Here is a 24,855-nt window from a genome sequence, read left to right as displayed (position 1 = left end):
TCTTCAACCTAATCACAGGCGCAGGAGCGCGGCGCAGCCTTATGACATCACAGAGCCAGCACAAAATAAAAGTCCTATATAGGTTAGGTACTCAGAGTTTATACTCCGTGACCGTGATAAACACTGCCCTTCAGCAGGACTGCAGTCAGAGAGATTAGATTTGTTGGCAATAATAATAGCTGCGACTCCCAGGGGGGAGATGATCCTCACTGCAGAACACAAGATCCAGATGTGAATCCAACCCCGCCCCCTGGATCTTGAGGGGCTACTGCAGAATAAAAATCAACAACAACCATCACTGACATTTGTAATACCATTACAAACATTACAAACCATCAACTTTTAACCATTAAAAGCATTAAAAAATTGTGTGTTTTGGGACATATTCCATTATTGGTTTTAACAAGCCACCAATAGAAGGTGACTATTTACCAGTAGACACCATTAGGAATTAATACAATTAAGACCAAAAGGGACCATTACAGTTTCCATTAAAAGCAATACAAGTCCCATTATTACGAGTAAAAACACTACACGTTCCGTGATGGTGTCTATTGTTTTTTTCAACATTACATGTTATAAATGCCTGCAAAAGGAGCCAAAGGCCTGGTCATTGCTACTGTTACACTTACAGGACGATCATATCCTTGTTTAATAGGCTATTGACCAAACAATTAATTCAAATATCCACTTAATCTTTCATTTTTGCCCACCTTTTTTGGTATAGATGACACAGCCCCTATAATTTCTTCAACAAAAAACATGTGGACATCACAACCCTTACAAAAATTAACCATGGTTTTATTGAAGTAAAACTGCTTAATTTTACTTTGCGTGATTTCTAAATGCTTGAGACCATAAAATCAATCAGACAACTGTATTAATACAATAATAGCCATAGGTAACTGTCTAGAGCTACAACTGTAATTTGTATATAATACAACTTAATTGCAATTTAATTATTTACTTTTATATTTTATTAAAGTTCTATTTTGACCCCTATAGTAGGTTTTATTTTATTTTTTACTTCCACAATATTTAAGGGAGGGTGCACAACAATACAATGCTGCTTAGGGCAACCATTTGGCCAGCAGCGGCCCTGTAAATTATCAACATCAACATTTATTGCCCAAGTGAAGTGAAGTGACATTCAGCCAAGTATGGTGACCCATACTCGGAATTCGTGCTCTGCATTTAACCCATCCAACATGAACACACACACACACACACACACACACACTCTTTGCCCAAGTATATATATATATAACATACAAGGAATTTTCTGCCGTATGAGGCATTCCACACATAAAAAAAACAGCTATATTTTTGATGCTCAATTGTTTTGTGTGGATATATTCATACATTCAAATATTTTACTATGGTGAATACGCAGGGGGTAACCAATGCTTCATTTACAGTTTTTCTCGATTGCTTAAACACATTTCTTGAAATTATGCCTCTTTTTTGCAAGACTCTAAACACGAATCCATAAGTTCTGACTCAATTCCCCAAACTTCCTATATTCAGGTCAAAATGAAGCTCTCCACTCAAAACAACTCAATCTTGCTGAAAACCCAAACTTTGCTCTCAGACATGACACACAAACAGTCAAAAACACACACACTACAACACAGTCTTACACACTGATGAGATCAATTCAAAACAATACAAAAACCGGTAATAAGTGTTGCTTGTGGTACTCCCCGAATGTTTTATTCCTCGATTTAATGTAGTGTAGAGTACAGTACAATACAGCAAACAACTAAAATAATTACTCTGCCCCAGTATCCCGTGTTTGGTCCGGGACAGGAGAACCTCTACAACATCACAGGCTAAGATCCTCTCGCATGCCTGATGTCCTTGTGTCATTGTTCACAAACAAGATAGGCAAAGTGCTTAGTCATGTTGTCAGTATAACAGTGCTCTCTGTTAGTATTACCTGATGTAAACTATGGCAACAGTTTAGATGACAGTTACTGTACTGAGATGCAGAAGGCTGCACTTCTTATGTATGTCATATAACCTTTCAAAAGTACAAATGTACACATTACTATAATGGTGATTAAAAGCATTTTGCCATATTTAACTCACATATCCACCTTTTTTTTTCAATGTGGAAGCAAGCTGTTTTCTGGTAATTTGAGAGACTTCCAGTTCATAAGCCTCCTAGGGAAATAACGAGAAAAATAACAATAAATGGTAAAACTGTTTGCACTACAAACCACTATGTTCATAATTAAGATAATGCATTAAAATAATATGTTAAGACACACCAGTTTGCAATATCAAGCAGCAAAATGAGCTCTTTTGTACAGCTAAAAATTGTTGGACGCGGATGAGACCGGAAGCCAGACACATTAAAGGTCCCATGACATGCTGTTTTTTGGATGCCTTTATATAGGCCTAAGTGGTCCCTAGTACTGTATCTGAAGTCTCGTTCCCGAAATTCAGCCTTGGTGCAGAATTTCAGCCACTATGAGCCAGTCCCACAATGAGCTTTCCTTAGGACATGCCATTTCTGTGTCTGTAGCTTTAAATGCTAATGAGGAGGAGAGAGGCGGGGCAAGGTGGAGGGTGGGTGTGTGTCCTGCAGCTTGCGGCCAGGGTACCATGTGCTAATGTTGACAGTGGATGTATGGCAATGGCAAAACCATATGTTGCTTTTAAGAAATGAAAATTAATAGGAAAAGTTAGCTTAACTTTAGAAATTCATAGACTAATGGAGGATGAAATATAGGCAGCTGTGACGTGGACAGTGGCACATCTGTGAGGCCACCGCAAAGAACAAGATGGGGCCCCTCTAGCAGTGATTTCATCGATGAAAATTTATTGTGCACCTACTGCAACATATTACTGAGTCCATCTCCCCATTACAGTAATAAATTATCTGTTACAGAACGGAGGACACAAGCAGTTAGCAGGTTCAGGTATGTTTATTGAACTACCGAAAGGAAGAGAGGTAAGCAGTGGTGATGAAGCCAGAACCCGGAGCTGGCAATCAGGGAATTGACTGTGGTTCTCTTGATCTCTACTTGCAGGTTTTTACAGGGGATCCAGAGACGATCGGCGGCCACACACCCACACCACAGGCTTTGGGACAGGAATCTAAATTAGAATATCGTGAAAAGGTCAATATTTTTTGTCACTTATTTCAGAAAGTGAAACCCATATATTATATAGATTCATTACACATAGAGTGAAATATTTCAAACCTTTATTTCTTGAAATTTTTATGATTATGGCTTACAGATAATGAAAACCCAAAATTCAGTTTCTCAGAAAATTTTAATATTACATAAGTTCAATAAAAAAAGGATATTTTAAACAGAAATGTCAGGCTTCTGAAAAGTATGTTCATTTCTATGCATTCAATACTTGGTTGGGCCTCCTTTTGCATGAATTACTGCATCAATGCAGCGTGGCATGGAGGTGATCAGTTTGTGGCACTGCTCAGGTGTAATGGAAGCCCAGGTTGCTTTGATAGCAGCCTTCAGGTCATCTGCATTGTTGGGTCTGGTGTCTCTCATCTTCCTCTTGACAATACCCCATAGAGTTCAGGTCAGGCGAGTTTGCTGGCCAGTCAAGCACAGTAACACCACGGTCATTGAACCAGCTTTTGGTACCTTTGGCAGTGTGGGCAGGTGCCAAGTCCTGTTGGAAAATGAAATCAGCATCTCCATAAAGCTTGTCAGCAGAAGAAAGCATGAAGTGCTTTAAAATTTCCTGGTAGATGGCTGCGTTGACTGGACTTCAGAAAACACAGTGGGCCAACACCAGCAGATGACATGGCGGCCCAAATCAAAACTCTGGGACTAAACGGATCTCTGTGCAGCTGGATCCTGGACTTCCTGACAGGCAGATGTCAGGTGGTCAGAATGGGCAACAACACTTCATCCCCGCTGACCCTCAACACTGGTGCTCCTCAGGGCTGCGTCCTCAGCCCACTCCTGTACTCCCTGTATACACATGACTGTAGAGCCACACACAGCTCCAACATCATCGTCAAATTTGCTGACGACACAACGGCGATAGGCCTGATCACTGACAACGATGAGACGGCCTACAGAGAGGAGGTGAGAACCCTGACTAAATGGTGTCAAGAGAACCACCTCTCACTCAACATCGACAAGACCAAGGATCTGGTGGTGGATTTCAGGAGACAGAGCAGAGAACACACACCCATCACCATCGACATGACACCTGTGGAGCGAGTAAACAGCTTTAAGTTCCTCAGAGTTCGCATCACTGAGGATCTCACATGGTCCGCTCACACAGATGCAGTGCTGAAGAAGACACACCAACGCCTCTGCTTCCTGAGACGGCTGAGGAAGTTTGGAATGAGCCCCAGCATCCTCAGATCATTCTACACCTGCACTGTGGAGAGCATCCTGACAGGCTGCATCACCGCCTGGTTTGGAAACAGCACTGCTGACAACCGCAAAGCTCTGCAAAGGGTCGTGCGAACTGCCCGTCACATTGTTGGAGGTGAGCTTCCCTCCCTCCAGGACATCTACACCAGGCGGTGTATAAAGAAAGCCCGGAGGATCATCAGTGACTCCAGCCACCCGTCCCACAGACTGCTCTCTCTGCTGCCCTCAGGAAGACGTCTCTGCAGCATCCGATCCCGCACTAGCCGACTGAGGGATAGCTTTTTTCCTCAGGCTATAAGGCTGATGAAAAGTCAGAACTAATACACCCTACAGCATACTCCCACCTCACGGTATGCCACGCACTGCACTTTAATTCCAATACAGTTCAAACTGTACTACACACTGCACTAATACAACAATCTTTTTGCTACCACTGGATACCATCCAATGCACATCCATGACATTTGCGTATCCATCTTATGTATAATCTGCTGCATCTTCGCATATTATTGTGTGTATATATGTGTACATAACGCAGAATGAGTACATAAGGTGTATAATGTGTATTGATAACTGTAAGTATGTCTAATAGTACACTGTGTGTACTGAGTATATGTGTATGTATGTGTATATTACACATTGTCATCTGTATAAGTCTGTAAGTATGTATGGTAATGTTTATATGTAAATTGTTTCTGCACTGTCTGGAGCACGCTCTCAAGAATTTCACTCACCAAGGCACATGTGCTGTGGTGATGTGACAATAAAAGTGATTTGATTTGATTTGATTTAATGTGTTTTTTGAACATTAAAGCATGCCAACATATTCTGTTTCACCAAATACAGAAAATAATGATCTTTAAAATAGCACCATATCACCTCTTTAAATGACATCTTTTTAGCCACTGATACGGGTGACTCTGTGGTCCTCTTCTTTTAGATTTAACAGCTGCTTTTGACACTATTAATCATTCCACATTAATCAATAGACTAGAATCTTGGGTGGGTCTCTCTAGCATAGTTCTACAGTGGTTCCAGTCATTTTTATCCGAAAGGAAATATGTGGTTAGGCTAGGAGATTTTTTCTCTTCCACTGCTTCTCTCACCTGTGGTCTTCCGCAAGGCTCGATTTTGGCCGCCCCTTTATTTTCATTATATATGCAACCTCTGGGCTCCATTTTTAGGAAACACAGCGTGTCGTTTCATTTTTATGCCGACAACGCAAATCTATTTACCTTTTAGGAAGAATGACCCATTGGCCATAACTGCTCTCCCAGCTTGCTTAGACGAGGTTAAATCCTGGCTCAAAATCTCAAAAATGTTTTTCCTTGAATGAAGAGAAAACTGAGGTGGTCGTTTTCGGCCCATCAGAAAATATGAAGGCCTTTAATCTTGACCTAGGACCTTTATCAGCTTTTAGGTCCTTGCAGGTACGGAATTTGGGTGTTCTATTAAATGACTCGCTAAAATTCTACAAACAAATTTCCTCTGTGATCGGGTCCAGTTTTCGTCAGCTCCATACATTGGCAAATTAAACACTTTCTCAATGACAAGACTCTGGAGATGGTGGTTCACGCTTTTATTATATCGCGTCTCGATTATTGTAACTCTTTATATTGTGGCATCCCCAAAGCTCAAATTACCCGTCTTCAACTGGTCAAATGAAAAAGAAAAAAGGGATCACGTCACTCCGCTCTTGATGGCCTTTCATTGGTTGCCTGTTCAATTTAATTGACACTTTAAAATCTTATTATTTGTTTTTAAATCTCTGCACAATCAAGCACACGTTTATCTATCTGAATTGCTGCATCAGTATATCCCCCTCAAGAAGCCGAAGATCTTGTGACCAGAACCTTCTTTTAATTCTGCATTCCAGACGTGGGGAAGTCGTGGCCTAATGGTTAGAGAGTCGGACTCGTAATCGAAAGGTTGCGGGTTCGAGTCCCCGGCCGGCAGGGATTGTAGGTGGGGGGAGTGAATGTACAGCGCTCTCTCCACCCTCAATACCACGACTGAGGTGCCCTTGAGCAAGACACCGAACCCCCAACTGCTCCCCGGGCGCCGCAGCATGGTTACCCACTGCTGTTCCGTGTTCACGGTGTGTGTGTGTGTGTGCATTTGTTCACTACACTTGGATGGGTTAAACGCAGAGCACCAATTTCGAGTATGGGTCACCATACTTGACAATACGTCACGACTTTACTTTTAAAGCGTAGAGGTGATCGTGCCTTTTCAGTAATTGGTCCTCAGCTTTGGAATGACTTGCCAGTTGAGATCAGAACGGCCCCTAGCCTGACTATTTATAAGTCTCTTCTAAAAACCCATTTGTTTTCATTGGCCTATTAGAAATAATATTCTTTCCTATCGTATTTCCTATTTGTGTTATATTTTTTGGTTGCAGTTTTTGTATTATTAATTTTATGATGTTGTTTCTTATTGTGAAGCACTTTGGTCAGTCTTGTGGCTGATTAAAATGTGCTATATAAATAAAGTAAACTTGAAACTCCTGCTTCAAACGCTCCACCATCATCCCTGTTTTCCCACTACACAAATAACTGCGCATCTAAAGACCCCTCGTCAAACTCCTGGAGTTCGCAGATGACACTATAGTCATCGGTCTCATTCAGGACGGAGACGAGTCTGCTTACAGGCAAGAGGTTGAGCAGATGGCTGTCTGGTGCAGTCAACAACAACCTGGAGCTGAACCATCTCCCAGGACCTGAAGTGGGACATTCATATTGACTCCGTCATGAAAAAGGCTCAGCAGAGGTTGTACTTCCTTTCTCAACTGAAGAAGTTAAACCTGCCACAGGTGCAGATGACACAGTTTTACTCAGCGGTTCTGTGCTCCTCTATAACTGTCTGAATTGGGTCAGCCAGCAAATCAGATACAAGAAGACTACAACGGGCTGTTAGGACAGCAGAAAGTATCATTGGTGTGCACCTGCCCAACCTTCAGGACTTGTACTACTCCAGAGTGAAGAAATGGGCAGGAAACATCATGAAAGACTCGTCTCACCCCAGCCACAACCTGCTTGCACTTCTCCCTTAAGGCAGATTGTACACTAGAACATCTATAGGCATAAAAACAGTTGTTGTTGTTTTTTCCCCCCAGGAATTATTACCTGTGTTCTGTAAATCATCTCTAATGATTGCCTCTCTCTCAAGTACTATGTAAATATTTATATATATATATATATACAGCTGTATATAGAGTAAATAATGCACAAACCTGTACATAAATCTTCTGTTCCAGATTCATACACATTACTATTATTTATTGTTAAGTCTTATTTAAATGTTTTCTGTTCTCATGTCAGGTACTGTATGCATGTATGAACCAAGAGATCCTTAAAAAAAAACACAACAAATTCCTTGTGTGTTTGTGCACACTTGGCGAATAAAGCTAATTCTGATTGTGATATTTTATGAAATTGTGAGACAAATAGGAATATTTCTGATCACTGAAAAGAGACAGCAGACGTACCATGTGCCTTTCTTAGTCTGATGTAGGAAATAGAAGTTGATGTCAAAAGTATTTTTCCAGAATAAGTTCCAGAGTGAGTTGTTTGTTGAGTGGTAACACCATATAATGCTTATGTTGCCAGCCTGGTGTCTAGTGATCATGTAGAAATACTTTGTTTCCGCTCTGAAGAAAATTTGACTTTACTGGAGTATACTGTAAATATTTCTGTTGACTTCACTACATTTAGAAAAGTAATTGAATACTTTTACTCTGGTACATTTCCACACACTTATTTTCTGTTGTTATTGAAACTGCAGATAATAACAAACTGCAAACTAAACTTTGCAGACCACTGTGTGAAATTAAAGTCTGATTGTTGAACTAATGTAATGTGGGCTGCTGTGTGTGTTTGTAGATTGTCTGGCTGTATGGTGACAGAGAAAGGCTGTGGTGATGTATCTTCAGCTCTGAGCTCAAATCCTTCACGTTTAAAAGAACTGGATCTGAGCTACGATCACCCAGGAGAACAGAGAGTCAAGCTGCTCTCAGATACACTCAATAATCCAAACTGCCAACTGAACAAACTCAAGTATGCTGATCTGGAAGAGTCACACTGCTGTTTTTTGTGCATGGGTGTATGTGTTTACTGATCGTATCATATGTGCAGAATGTCATACTATTTGTGTTTTATAGTGTGGATCATGGAGGAGAGCTCAGGATTGCAGCAGGACTACACAAATGTAGGTCTACACACACATTATGAGGAATTTTTGTATAATGCTTTTTACATTTTCAATCCCCTAATCCCACCCCTAACCCTCACAGAAAACCTTCTGCATTATTATATTTTTTTATTTAAAAATGTTTAGTATGTTCATTAGTGATTATAATTATGAGGACAGTTGGCTGTGCTCATGATTGTAGAGGAAGAGGCCTGAAACTTGGATACACACCACATTATATATCCTCAATGTAGATCAAACCAGTATACACACACACAAACACCTTTAGTTTTTTGCAATTCGACATGACTACAATAGGTACATTGTACCCAGTGTTGGGTGTAACGCATTACTAAGTAACGCGTTACTGTAATTAAATTACTTATCCACTGAAAAAGTAAAGTAAGGGATTACTGTTCATTTTTAGGTAATTTAATTACAGTTACTTATAAAGTACTTGCGTTACATACAGTAAATAATTTCAACAGTTCTAAAAGCAATATTGAATTTGAAATCTAAATATACCGTCTAAAGATATTGAATGCAGCGGCTTTAACCCTCCGCGTGCGGGTGCGTTCACTTTCAGATTTTCCTGATTCACAGAGAAACCTTAAATACTCAAATCAGGGCCGGCACCAAGAGGGGGCATTCGCGGGCAGAGTTACGGTGCCCCCCACTTTCCATCCTCTCCCCTTCTTGCTGAACGTGATCCTTTCGAAAGCGAAAGTGAAACCGGTAAAACAGCGCACATAAGAAAGCGATTGCACGCTTTAGCGAGCGTCAGAAACTGCACGCAATCACAGATTGCACGCTTCCCATCCCACCCCGAACCCCCACCACCACCCGCCACACACACACAAAACGTGATTTGTGCCCCCCCCCCCCCCAGAAATTCAAATGCCCCTCTGATGGAGGTGCATGGCGCCGGCTCTGACTCAGATACATACATATAAGACTAAAATCAATAGAATCTAAAAATCTTGAAGTGTCTACTTGACACTTGAACGAATTCAAATTAAAAACTAATGTTTCTGATTATGCAATCCGTATGAAACTAAAGCAAGGTACAGTCTTTCCCGTGTCTGAGCTCATTATATGCAGTCACCTGCGCGCATATGCCCTCACCTAGATACAAAAAAAAAGTTAAATATTAAGAAAAAAAAAAACAAAATCATCTAATATTCATCATTTTTGAAAGAAGACCTGCTATGAGAAATTTACCTCATAAGAACAGCGCGATCTGACATTATGCAGCAGAGAAGATCATTTCTGTAATTTATTCTTTCCTACATTAGTTAACGTGTTATTTTGACATAAACCTGTACAGATTTTACTAGTTGGGCTTTTCCTGAACATCTTGCCAAACTGAAATGTATTGTTTAACATTTAAGCCTTTTTGTTATTCAGATATTTTGCAGAGTATTTCTATTTGTTAACCAAAGGTGGTTACATTTTTTTCATAAAAATGTTTAAGTATTCCAGTTGTTTTAAAGCTAAAAGGCTAAACTATTCTATGTTTGACTCGAATTGAAAGAATATAGAGTTTAATTTCTATTAAGGTTTATAGGGATTTTAAGATGTAGCCTAATTAGCGATTTGAATAATTAAGTTACTTATTGAGTAACTAAGTTACTTTTCAGATAGAGTAATTAGTAAAGTAATTTAAATACAATATTGATGAAGTAATTAGTAACTGTAATTAATTACTTTTTGAAAGTAACTTACCCAACACTGATTGTACCTAATTGTACATTGTACCTTTTTTTGACATAAGTACACAGTGTTGAAAGACACCTAACATAAAGTGATCAACCAAAATGTCTCTGGATTATGGACACTTTAAAATAAAGTGTTACCCAGAGTAATTACCTAGTTAAGTACTTAGTAGTAGCTGTTGTACTTACATGAAACAAAATGTAAGTTATGGAACAGCCTGTACTTACAGTTTGTAATTATGTAGATGTAATAGGCAGCTGTTACACATATGTTACAGACCGAGTCTGTTACACAGCTACTTATGTAACCAAAACATTGTTACACACGTGTTGCAGACTTTATACAACGTAATTATAAATGTAAGTACACAGACATAAGCTACTTAAAATAAAGTGTATCAAGATTGTACTTAAGTGTACTTCATGTGTCTATACTGTACACCTTATCCATCTGCACCTTAGTTTGATTTAACCCACCAGTAGACAGCTTAAATACATGTAATACCTTTCTAATTATATTAAAAATACAGAATATTACACAGGCATAAGCTACTTAAAATAAAGTGTATCAAGATTGTATTTATGTGTACTAGTTGATGTGTAACAGACTCGGCCTGTGACATATGTGTAACAGTAGCTGTCTATTACATCTACATAATTACAAACTGTAACTAAGTTCCATAACTTAGTTACATGGTAAGTACATTTCGTTTCATGTAAGTACAACGGCTACTACTAAGTACTTAACTAAGTAATTACTCTGTATTATGACACCTTAAAATAAAGTGTTACCATCTCTGTTCTTGTGTTCAGATGCCTGTGATCTCACACTGGATCCAAACACAGCAAACACTAAACTTGTTCTGTCTGAAGACAACAGAAAGGTGACACATGTAGAAGAGGAGCAACCGTATCCTGAGCATCCAGGGAGATTCCATGAGTGTCCCCAGGTTCTGTGTCGAGAGAGTCTGTCTGGACAGTTACTGGGAAGCTGAATGGAGTGGATATGCTGATATATCAGTGATGTATAAAGGAATTGGCAGGAAAGGAGGGAGTGATGATTGTGGTTTTGGATTAAATGAAAACTCCTGGAGTCTGTTCTGCATTACATGGCTTTCCGTTTGCCTCCCTTTGATCCAAATATACAATTACCCACATATTATAAAAAGTCTTTATAGAAAAAAACAACAACATTGTCTTGTGATCTTACATGAATTATTTTTACTAAATGAAATATATAATATATAAAATCAAAATATATAAAATGATTATGTACAGTTGGTACCAGAGGCGTCATGCCCATTCAAAGTGAGAGGCACGTGCCCCCTCAGATTTTTAAGCCAAGTGGATTTTTAATGCAGCTTCCAAAAACCAAAAAATAGCCAATTATTTTTTTTCTATATTTAATACAATTACACCGGCGTGATTAGATCATTCAGCGCATCATATCCTCAGCTGATAAATTCAAATCTGTGTCCGCTGGCTAGCACTGAGCCAGATACAGGTGTGTTTTTACAGCACTGCGCATTATAACCAATCACTCTGTAATGGAACCGATGAGACATGCGGAACCATTTGCAAGCTTTTATTAATAAACATAGTCAAATAACAGGCAGGGTCAAAACATCAGCAAACGAGTATGGCACGGGCAAGACACAAGAGTAATCCAAGGGCATGCGTGGGTCCTCGATCGGTGAACAATATCCAGAGGGCTTGAGAAGAGAGGGGTAGTCCGATAACCTGAGCAATAATCCAAACGAGATAAACACAGAGTCCGAAACGGTGAGATTAGGGTAAATCCACGATACAAGGACGGGAAACAGGAAACGAGACTATAGACAAAATAAACACAATTTATACTTAGAGAACACAGAATGGCACTTGGGGAGTGCTAAACGTAGAACCAGACTCGGAGCTACACATAAACACAGAATAGTTCGGTAAGGCAACTTGGGGAGTGCTATACGCAGAACAATACTCGGCAGAGAGGAAGAGGAAGTCCATAGTTTAAGTAGGGTGTGTGATTGTGTGATAATTCTCAGGTGTGAGCGGGTGTGTCTCACTCGTACTGGAAAGTGAAGCTGCGGCCTCTTTGATCACCCCCTGGTGGCTGGCTGCAGTACAGGTCATAAACCCCGCCCTCTCTATGTAAACGAATGGGACTTGAGTCAAAACAATTAATTACACTTCCAATACTATTTTCCAAAATATGATTTTGGTCATTTAAGGTAGTTGTTATCACGCTGACATATGTTCAATTGTTCGCTTTTGTGGTAAGTTTGATTTTAGCTAGCAATTTGATGTTATAAAAAGGGGGCGTGTCGTTATGGTTGATTGGGTCTGCGGGAGTTTGGTTCCACGGCTCCGCCTCACGACTCTACTGCGCAGACTCGGGCTCCAAATGAATCTCTACTGCGCAGACTCGGGCTCCAAACGAATCTCTACTGCGCAGACTCGGGCTCCAAACGAATCTCTACTAACGAATCTCTACTGCGCAGACTCGGGCTCCAAGCGAATCTCTACTGCGCAGACTCGGGCTCCAAATGAATCTCTACTGCGCAGACTCGGGCTCCAAACGAATCTCTACTGCGCAGACTCGGGCTCCAAATGAATCTCTACTGCGCAGACTCGGGCTCCAAATGAAGCTCTACTGCGCAGACTCGGGCTCCAAACGAATCTCTACTGCGCAGACTCGGGCTCCAAACGAATCTCTACTAACGAATCTCTACTGCGCAGACTCGGGCTCCAAGCGAATCTCTACTGCGCAGACTCGGGCTCCAAATGAATCTCTACTGCGCAGACTCGGGCTCCAAACGAATCTCTACTGCGCAGACTCGGGCTCCAAATGAATCTCTACTGCGCAGACTCGGGCTCCAAATGAATCTCTACTGCGCAGACTCGGGCTCCAAATGAAGCTCTACTGCGCAGACTCGGGCTCCAAACGAATCTCTACTGCGCAGACTCGGGCTCCAAACGAATCTCTACTAACGAATCTCTACTGCGCAGACTCGGGCTCCAAGCGAATCTCTACTGCGCAGACTCGGGCTCCAAATGAATCTCTACTGCGCAGACTCGGGCTCCAAACGAATCTCTACTGCGCAGACTCGGGCTCCAAATGAATCTCTACTGCGCAGACTCGGGCTCTAAATTAAGCTCTACTGCGCAGACTCGGGCTCCAAATGAATCTCTACTGCGCAGACTCGGGCTCCAAATGAATCTCTACTGCGCAGACTCGGGCTCCAAATGAATCTCTACTGCATAGACTCGGGCTCTAAATGAATCTCTACTGCGCAGACTCGGGCTCCAAATGAATCTCTACTGCGCAGACTCGGGCTCTAAATGAATCTCTACTGCGCAGACTCGGGCTCCAAATGAATCTCTACTGCGCAGACTCGGGCTCCAAATGAATCTCTACTGCATAGACTCGGGCTCTAAATGAATCTCTACTGCGCAGACTCGGGCTCCAAATGAATCTCTACTGCGCAGACTCGGGCTCTAAATGAATCTCTACTGCGCAGACTCGGGCTCTAAATGAATCTCTACTGCGCAGACTCGGGCTCTAAATGAATCTCTACTGCGCAGACTCGGCTCCAAATGAAGCTCTACTGCGCAGACTCGGGCTCTAAATGAATCTCTACTGCGCAGACTCGGGCTCCAAATGAATCTCTACTGCGCAGACTCGGGCTCCAAATGAATCTCTACTGCGCAGACTCGGGCTCCAAATGAATCTCTACTGCGCAGACTCGGGCTCCAAATGAATCTCTACTGCGCAGACTCGGGCTCCAAGCGCAGACTCGGGCTCCAAATGAATCTCTACTGCGCAGACTCGGGCTCTAAATGAATCTCTACTGCGCAGACTCGGGCTCTAAATGAATCTCTACTGCGCAGACTCGGGCTCCAAATGAATCTCTACTGCGCAGACTCGGGCTCTAAATGAATCTCTACTGCGCAGACTCGGGCTCTAAATGAATCTCTACTGCGCAGACTCGGGCTCCAAATGAATCTCTACTGCGCAGACTCGGGCTCTAAATGAAGCTCTACTGCACAGACTCGGGCTCTAAATGAATCTCTACTGCGCAGACTCGGGCTCCAAATGAATCTCTACTGCGCAGACTCGGGCTCTAAATGAATCTCTACTGCGCAGACTCGGGCTCTAAATGAATCTCTACTGCGCAGACTCGGGCTCCAAATGACGTCATTTACTCACAATGGCAGTGGCCATACTGAGATGTATTCGCTTCACTTTTCTATAATGGAAGGAAGTGGAGACGCGTCGTCCATCTTTTTTTACAGTCTATGGGTGTGAGCATGTGATTGAGACAGCTGTGTTTACTTAGTGCAATGAATGATGGGAAATGTAGTCCAGGGTAATATGTAACAGTCTGTGTGGTGTGAAAGTCAATGTGATGGAGGAGTGACCTCTGGTGGCGAGCGAATGGAAGTTCATAGACCAGATTCGTGACACATACACTATTCTGTTGAGCTTATGAGTGCAATGGCCAATCAGAGGCATTCAGATGAGTCATCGCTAAAATGCTGGTGTTTTCTTCACTTGCTCGCTGACTGAATACCTCTTTCTGGCGAATTCTCTCGACAGAAACTACAAAGCGCCAATGTACGAATCTGTAAGATATTAACTTCATAGTGTGGGCCTAAATAGCTTCAGTGATTTCAATGGGAGTTTTTAAGAGTGCTTGAACTCTTGACTGTCAGTGAAAATGTTCTTTGCTCTCTTTCTGTACAATAATAGTGTTATGATTAGTAGCCTAACTTACAATGTTTTTATTCACATTAAGTTTCAATGTTAAATTTGCATTAAATATAAAGTCAGTCATATTAAAAATATGTTATGGCATGACACCCATCGCTTTTATGCATAGTTAATAGACTAAATTATTAGGTTGCTTTGACCACCACCCACTATAGATAAACAATCTATAAAGGTGAGAATCAAGATATTTCATTATATAGTTAATGCATTTCAGAATGTTTTGAATAAAACTGACAAAATAAATAATCGTCTCAGCCAGTACTAGTGGTCATAAGGGTACTGTTGATGATTGTATTATCATCTGATGTGTTTTAACTGCGCCCTGCTGACCACTCTGCACATTTTTTGCTCAATGGAATTACATGCAATGGAATGAGATCCGCATGTGAGACCAAAATTAGTTACTGAATAAGAGTGGATTAATGAGTATCTGAATTAGCAACGTGACGCTAAAGGGGTACCTTGAGCGTCAAAAAGCGACGCAAAAACCAAGCGTCAATATGTGACGAGTTGGGATGAGACTATGTTAGAATTAGAGGTCTTCGCGGGTCCACTTGGATCCGAAAACCCAAGACCTGAGCGTGTTCGGGTCCAAAACTTCTACGAGTGCCTCGGACACGGGTCGGGTCTCGGGTAATTAAAATAAATGTGCTTTTTCCAAATGGGCCCGAATTCTTTTAAACTTTCCCGGATGCGTAGCCTACTTGTGCGTTCAAGTTAAGTTCATTTTTGAGAACCGCACGTAAAAAAGGAACACGTTTTGTAACCTCAGAAATCCATCTTATAGATATGAGATCCATCAGGAAATACACTCACTTCATTACGCTGCATAGCAATGCAAGGCTTTTCTTTTTTGTGAGTGTAGAAGCCTTTCACCGGAGATTAGGTAGCTAATGTTGCAGACAAAACTAGCAAATCCATGATTTATGAACCTATCGATTAAATTTTTTTTTTATAAAACTATCACGTTTATATTACGTGAGATAGAAATAACATGTATCCATCAGGCAAGAAATATATAAAGTAATAGGTTGTTAAGTAAATAAACTGAATGAAAGTAATGGAGCAGCGGCTGAATCAGTCAGCAGGACCCCGGGATTCTTCCGGACCGATGCGGGGCTGCAGGCTGTGCACACATCACAGGTCCAGTTGGGTTCGAAAATAAATGCGGTCGGGTGCCGAAGTGATTCGGGTCGGGCACGGATTTTAGGACCCGAGAAGACCTCTAATGTGAATGACTGAGTTACTACGTAAGTTATTCAAACTGTTTTTTTATTAGTCCTAATGCAAACTCTTAAAATTGTTCAGTGATTTACTGATAAACCGTGGGCTTTAACTCTTAGATGTTCTCCTGCTGAATAGCAAATTATTAGCTGTATATAATAAACAGCAGTGATAAAGAGTTGTATTCAAATTGTTTTTGTGCTATATTAGTTGATTAGGCTACTTTAGAGCATTAAATATGAATGTTTCAACTGTACTAGGGGCATTTTCAACTGTACCTACAGCAAAAAGGGTTCCAGCTGTTCTCTATCCTAACAGGTGCATCAGCTACAAGTACAATTAATGGCATTAATACTTTTACTCAAAACTCACTTTAAACCACCAGTGGGTGTTTTTAATTACATTTTTTATTATTGCGATCTAATGATGATTTTGGTCATATAATTGTTGAATAATGACAGCCACACATTAGATTCATCTGCGCTGGAGCCGTGCCGGTGCACAATACCCTGCAAGGAAGATAATTCCGCAAATAGCTGCAATTGCAGGTTTTCAAACAGAGATGGCAACAAAGCTTACGGCAAAACTTACAGACTGCAGCTTTAACTGATGAGTAGCAAATAAACTATATAACCTAGAATAATGATATGATTAAATTTAACATGCATGACAAAACGGCAACTACAAATCCACATTTGGGTGCCTGGGTTCCAGTTGTTTCTGCATATTACAACAATCCATATGCTTTTATTTTCTGTATATTTGGCATCTGTAAAAAGAGCTCAGACTGTTGATCCTATTAGTACAGTCAGTTGCACAACATCTGAAATAGTTCTGTGTGTGTGTGTATTTAAGTCTCGATTCATTAGATATGCGCATTCCCTCATTAAAATCAAATAACACAGGGCAATGTCTATGTCATTCAGTTCGTCAGTTTATTTATAAATTTGTTTACTTCAACAAATTTTCATCAGTCCAAATTAATCTAATCCGATTTCAAAATTCATAATTTTTTTTAAAGGTTGTTTATCCACCTTTTTCTTGCCGTAAAAATGGGCGCAGCCATTTGTAAATTCTATGGGTCTGGCTTCCAGTCTCATCTGCATCCAGCTATTTTTAGCTGTACAAAACAGTTCATTTTGCTGCTTGATATTGAAAACTGGTGTTTCTGTATATTATTTGAATGTATCATCTTAATTATGAACACGCTGGTTTGTAGGGCAAACAGTTTTACCGTTTACTACACATTGATATTCTCCTCGTTATAGCGGCTAATGACCCGGAAGTCTTGCACATAGGCTTACTTCCGCGTTGAAGAAAAAGGTGGATAGCATTTTAGGCATTTTTTAATTGACATAAATCTAGAAAGGAAGCTGATGTGTCAGAATATCTTTTCTAGCAAACACGTAACATATTCAGTCTTCACCACCCCTTTCAATTGAAAAATCAGAGTCAAACTCAATCGAATTGAATGAAGGCTTTCCAGTTGAGTCTGACTGAGCCATAAATTTGATTATAAATAGATCTGGGCGAATTATCTGGTTTGCATGTAAACATAGCAACTGTGGCACAACACCGCAAGAAAAAGTCTAATATTTTTCTGAATCAAATATTTAAGAAACAATTTAAATATTTTTTAAATGTAAATATTTTTACAACAACAACTGCAACAGTTCAATATGTGAAACTACAGCAAAGGAAATGATCAGGTGGGGCCATAAGCACTTATTTATGTATGACACAACAAAAGCCTCCAGTACAAACAAGTAAAGAATGCAAAATAAAACACATGGTGCAGTGTCACCTGTTGAGATGGTATCTGATATGGGCTACAGTTAAAAGGTCATGTGAACAAAATCATCTTTGAGAAGAAAATCTGCATTTAGACTACATTCAGCTTTGGGGTAATCGCAGCCTTGATTTCACACAGATACTTGCTTTCTGGTGCAATTTAAACTTGCTGAACCACTTAAAACGCTTTCCACAGAAATAACACAAATAGAGTCTAACATCTGCATGACTTTTCATATGTATCTGTAAGTGTGATGGGAAAATAAATTTTTTAGTACACTGATCACAATTAAATCGCCGTCCTCCAGAGTGAATGCGCAGATGATTTTTGAAACTGCTCCGTTTCCTAAATATCTTGCCACACTCTAAACACTGCTGTTTCTTTCCAGTATGGGTTTGCAAATGACATGTCAGGTCTTTTGTGAAACCCTTCTCACGCTTCAGACATGTGCAAGGCCTCTCTCCGGTGTGAAGCCTCAAGTGAGTTTGAAGATTCCCTTTAAACCTGAAACTCTTTCCACAGTGATGGCATATGAAAGGCCTTTCTCCAGTGTGAATTATCATGTGAGTCTTCAGATTTCCTTTACGTGTGAAACTCTTTCCACAGTGTTTGCACATGAAAGGCTTCTCCCCGATGTGAGTCATTACATGATTTTTAAGCTCCTCCTTGTCGGTGAAACTCTTTCCACACTGATGACATATAGGACAGTTCTCTCTTGAGTGAATCCTGGTGTGCTTATTTAAGGTTACTTTGTATCTGAAACTCTTTCCACACTGATCACATGTGAATGGTTTCTCACCAGTGTGGATTCTCATGTGATACTTAAGATTTCCTTTTTGTGAGAAGCTCTTCCCACACAGTTTGCAGGTGTAAAGGTTTTCTCCAGTGTGAACTCTCAAGTGGATATCAAAGGACTCCTTATATGTAAAACTCATTCCGCACTGAGGGCATGAGTAAGGCTTCTCTCCAGTGTGAATCCTCATGTGAGACTTGAGGCTTACTTTATGACTGAAACACTTTCCACAATTAGCGCACATGAAAGGCTTTTCTCCAGTGTGAACTCTCATGTGATACTTTAGATTTCCTTTTTGTGAGAAGCTCTTCCCACACAGTTTGCAGGTGTAAGGGTTCTCTCCAGTGTGACTTTTCATATGAGCGTTAAAGGTTGGTTTATATGTGAAATTCATTCTGCACTGCGGGCACGAGTAAGGCTTCTCTCCAGTATGAATTCTCATGTGAGTTTTGAGACTACCTTTATGACAAAAACTCTTTCCACAATGATGGCACATGAAAGGCTTGTCCTCTGCGTGAATTCTCATGTGATTTTTAAGGTATTTATTTATTCGGAAACTCCTTTCACACTGCTGGCATTTGAAAGGCTTCTCTCCAGAAGCTTCTCTTGTGTGGGAATTAAGGGTTCCTGTCATTTGAGCAATATCTTGTGAGAAAGTATTTTCAGACTGTGAGCAACTAAAAGATTTTTCTTCAGTTATGAAATCATGGTCTTCCTCTTTCATTTCATTGAGTACTTCACTCTCCTCTTTCAACACTACCAGGTCTAGGACAGATAGAAACAAATACAAGTTAACCTCAGTTTAATGGCATAACGTAACAGACATGAGAGGATTTAAAACAGAAACCAACATGTATGCTGGATATCATACCCACTAAACTACTAAAAGAGGTATCAGGATTTAAGCCCCATCATAGCACAGAAACTTAAAACTGTGCAGATCTCTTCCTCTGCTTACATTTCAACAACATAGACCACAGCATTCACTTGGAGAGAGTGTTATTTTGGCCTTTGTGGACCTGCATTAGCATGTCCTGTCTATCTGACCACTACATCTTTGTGTAAATGAAGAGTGACCGAAGTGGATGTCTCATTAAAATATGAAGTGCCACAGGGTTCAGTATTAGGTCCTCTACTTTTCTCCTTCAATATGATTTCCCTAAAGGATATTACAGTTCACAGTTATGCCAATGATGAAGATTCTTGATCTCTGTGGATGTACGTTTACTACAGATAAGAACCTGGATGTTGTGTTTCTATAATCATTAAATAAGCTCGTAAGTTGGTTCAAAATTCAGCAGCTAATGTGCTTACTAGATGCAAGAAATATGATTACAACAGCCCATTTTTGTCATCACTACACTAAATGTAATATTTTGTATTAATCTTAAAATGTATCTAATTATACACAACACTTTGAATGACCTGGCTCATTACTACTCGTGCAACCTTCTACCTTGATATGATCATCACATTTATTATGGTCACAAACTTCTGACTTGATATAGGGGTGGGCACTGTACCAGTATTAACTTGACTACTGGTATTATGTTGTGGCATGATATGGATTTTGCTACACCGTGGATACAGTTACATATTCATGGATTTCATTGGATGGACAGACAAAGATTTTTTTTTTTTCCCCCGCGGTCGTAACTGCTTCATCAGAGAGAGAGAGATGCCACGCTTGATTGGACATAAATCAGTACCGGATAGTTTTTGCTCCAAACACACGATCGGCTTTTCGGTACCGCACACAAACTAGATTGCAATAATTTCCCAAAATGTAATTTGTGTGGTAAAATTACTAAGTCTGTAAACGGCCGTTAACACAGGACAGAGACACAGAACATGGACACAAAGAGAGAAAATACTGTAGCAGGCAGCGCAAGAGCACTGTTCACAATGCTCAAAATATAGGAAGAAAAATGTAAATAATTAATTGGTGGCAGGGGGTTAATATGAATGCGTATCTGAAGGGAACTCTCTTCAGAAAACTTTAGATGGCATTTTCTTTTTCTCTTACCTCCGTGTTCATAAGCGAAGCACAGCGCAGAGCAGATTTATTTACAGCGGTAACCAAAGTAACGCTAAATTGAGGCCATAAACATAATACCAGTAATCACGTTAACACCCCTAATTGAGGTCATAAGCACCATCTGCTGTCATAGAGTGAATTTGCATGTTCTTTCAGTCCATTCTTTTGCACAGGTGTCTTATGTAGCATAATTTCACACATCTAAAGTCAGACCATTCTATTTTTGCCTTAGATCTTGAAATCATGTTTTTTTTCTAGTTATATAAGGTTAAAATACATATTTTGTCTGTAATTTAACTAAGGTCTACTAAAATGTGATTCCAATTTTTTTTCTCATATCGCGATATAATATCGCTATCGTCTGGACAGTGGAAAATATTGTGATATGAACTTTAGCTCATATCACCCACCCCTAACCTGATTTAATATTTTAAGATTACTGAAAAGAAGGTGCTCTACCAACGAAACAGGAGGACATGTCAGTTAGAAAAGGTGCAGCAATCACTCTTGAAGAGATCAAAACTTTATTGGTTAAAATGTCGTTTCGGCCATTATCAAGGCCTTCATCAGACATCAAGAGCAGCAGTATCAAACAATGCTTTAAACATTCTTGTAATCAGCAACAGGTGTGTCACTCTGCCAATTAGGGGAGAGGCTTCCAAACAACTTTAAGGAGGGGGGGAAACAGAAAATCAGTAAAACAAACCATAATCAATTTCCTGATTGAGAAATAATGCGTCTAAAGAAAAAATCCAAAAAGTCTCCCTAGATTTAGGTTTCACAACAATATCACCTCCCTGACCTACTGAATGGACTTGTTCAATACCAAAGTAAAAAGAAAACAAATAGAATGTGAAGAACATTCTTTAAAATGCTACTGGGTTCCTCATGTCTCCACGTCATGTACCACTGCGATGTTCACATACACGAGTTCTTTGATTTTTAAAAGATTTTTTGGATGTCTGTGTTACCAAGGTAGGACAATTACTGAGCACAGACCTTTTTAGGAAGAAAACAGATAGGAATAATTATTTACATGATCATAGTTGTCACCCACCCTTTCTCAAAAAAAGTTTACCAGAGTCAGCTGCATAGAATTAAGCGAATTTGGTCAACAGACCTGAAATTAGGAAAAAGAAATGTGGAAGAAATTCAAAGAAAAGGGCTGTAAAGATAGGTGGTTGGATTGTGCAGAGGAGAAATTAAAAGCAGTACAAAGGGAACATCTACTCACTCTAGCTAATAAAACTCAACACTAAAAGGAATTTCTCTGTACAATTTGATACAACATACACTCCCCAAGCTCCAACACTCTGTGACATTATACGGAAATATTGGCATATTTTACAATCAGACCCAGGTCTTTCTAAAATGTTTGAACATCCCCCTTTAATGTATTTTCGAAAAGCTAGGAGTTTAAAGAGCTCTTTAGTTAAGGCCGATGTTTGCACAAGTCCTCCTAAGCCTCTACCATTTGCAATTCCTCCAGGTAACTACAAATGTGGGAATCAATGTTAGTACTCCAGGGCCCTGCTTACACTTGGTATTAAGATGCGTTTTGGTCGATTGGATTACAAGTGGACAATGCTAAATACAGGTGTAAACGGGGTGTGAAACGTTTTGAGCTTGTCCACTTCCAGAGGTAGTCGAAAACGCATTCAATCAGATTGCTTTCGTGGTGTAGACACTAATGTGGTTGAATGCGTTCGAGCATCCACAAAAGACCTCCTACTCTCCGCCTACTAACCTAATATGTAATTGTTGCGAGACGTACAAGGACGCACACTTATCAGAAGAATTATTTTCTGACAACGCAAAAAGAAACAACAGCAGTAAGTACAAGAAGATGTAATATTATTGTGCGACAGAGGGATCCGCCCATTTACCCTCCTCTTCGTGTAATCACCACCGGGGGGGGGGGGGGGGGGGGGGGGGGATCTGGTCAAGGGTGGTCGAAAGTGGACAGAAGAGACGGATTAAAATGCCAGATGTAATGTCTTCACTGCCCACTTGTGGATCCGATCAGCCAAAACACACATTAATACCAAGTGTAAACAGGGCCCAGGACATTGAAATATTTTCCACATCCTAGAGCAGGCAAAAACATATAAAAAAATTTCATCACTTGCAATTCTTGTAGTGCAATTTATGCTATTCGCTGTCCAGGTGGAGTGTTGTATGTTGGTGAAACATCAAGAGAATTAAGAACTCGTGTATGTGAACATCGCAGTGGTACATGACGTGGAGACATGAGCAACCCAGTAGCATTTTAAAGAATGTTATTCACATTCTATTTGTTTTCTTTTTACTTTGGTATTGAACGAGTTCATTCAGTAGGTCAGGGAGGTGATATTGTTGTGAAACCTAAATCTAGGGAGACTTTTTGGATTTTTTCTTTAGACGCATTATTTCTCAATCAGGAAATTGATTATGGTTTGTTTTACTGATTTTCTGTTTCCCCCCTCCTTAAAGTTGTTTGGAAGCCTCTCCCCTAATTGGCAGAGTGACACACCTGTTGCTGATTACAAGAATGTTTAAAGCATTGTTTGATACTGCTGCTCTTGATGTCTGATGAAGGCCTTGATAATGGCCGAAACGACATTTTAACCAATAAAGTTTTGATCTCTTCAAGAGTGATTGCTGCACCTTTTCTAACTGACATGATATAATATTTTGAACATGAAATGCTAATTTAAGCTGAATTGCTGCCACACAGTCATACAGCTAGAGTGAGGTAGCAGTCCTGCTCCTGATCTTCTGCGGCGCTCTTATAGGCAGCATTAGTATTTGACTGGCCATGTGTCTGTCCACATGTGGCGACCCACTCCATGTCAGAAAAAAGGCCACTCACATGCCATTCTTCAAAATACACATTATTTCTGTTTTGATAAGGATCCAATCACTGAGTTGAGCTTTGGGATTGGAAACCAACCTGTTTGTTCCTCAGTATCTTCATGTTTCACTCTGAACGCTTCTTCAATCTTCAAGTCTTCCCTCTCCTCTTTAATAAACGCCATCTTTTTATTTGTCACATGGATCTCAGTCGCTTCACCAGGAGTTTTTCTGCATCTTTGGACTCTCTGTCATGTTTAAGATGAGAATAATTAACAGAAAGAAAAATAAATCCATAGTAAATCTCTGGTTTGGCAGTCAGTGCACTGGAATAGGTCAGTCATAGCACAATTAATGGTCTTACATTAAATAAACAGCCAACGCTCTAAAATAGAACTACAAAAGATAACAGAACACAAAATTAATTACATTTTCAAATAAATAAATACATGCATGCATACAATTGTTCTGTAAAAGTTCTCATGATGTTTGTGATCTCGTTGCATTGCCACCGTTTTGCCCAGCTTGTGCTGACTGGAGCGCTTCTGTGTTATTACTAAAAGATCAGTGAATTCATAACAATAACCCGATTCTCGATAAAGAGTCATCGAAATGAGACGCACTTCTTCTGTTACTCATATGTGGATGTGCCTGTTTCACAAAGATAACGTCCATTAATGTTAGATACAACATTACAATCTTACACTAAATGATCATTCATTTTGCATCGTGTGTAAAAACTATGAAATTGATTGAACTGTTTATATTTATGAACACAAACCTTCAGAGGAGCGCGGCGCAGATGTATGACGTCACGTCGCCAGCCTAAAATAAAAGTCCTGTTTATTTAAAACACGGTATCAGTCGAATGAATGCTTTGCTTCGTTCATTTATCTTCTATACATTCTTGGAATATCATAATTATGATCTGAACATTAGTTTAGATATTTTGTACATTGAAGTATTTTTTTTTTACTCAAATGAACTTTTTATTTTTTATAAAACCACACACACACACATATATACCATTTTTTTTTACACACCTTACAAGGGTGATCGGCGAAGGGGTCGCACATTTAAGAAGGTCCTTCAGCTGTCACAAGCTGAGGGTGGATCTTAAAGCGTACATACG

General features: G+C 40.0%; 1 protein-coding gene across 1 annotated transcript; it reads right to left on the bottom strand.

Annotated features, from left to right (window-relative positions):
* Nucleotides 1–17,183: 17,183 nt before the first annotated feature.
* On the bottom strand, nt 17,184–24,543 carry LOC306881992 (uncharacterized protein). Its single transcript, XM_079436405.1, has 3 exons — nt 24,505–24,543; nt 23,824–23,971; nt 17,184–19,618 (listed from the first exon to the last, which is right to left on the bottom strand). The coding sequence occupies exons 2-3, from the start codon at nt 23,906–23,908 to the stop codon at nt 18,162–18,164; spliced, it is 1,542 nt and encodes a 513-aa protein (XP_079292531.1). The 5' UTR covers nt 23,909–23,971; nt 24,505–24,543; the 3' UTR covers nt 17,184–18,161.
* Nucleotides 24,544–24,855: the final 312 nt, after the last annotated feature.

The sequence above is a fragment of the Barbus barbus genome (assembly GCF_936440315.1).
Source record: "Barbus barbus genome assembly, chromosome: 16".
Taxonomy (NCBI): Eukaryota; Metazoa; Chordata; class Actinopteri; order Cypriniformes; family Cyprinidae; genus Barbus; species Barbus barbus.
This window is presented reverse-complemented; position numbering and strand designations above follow the sequence as displayed.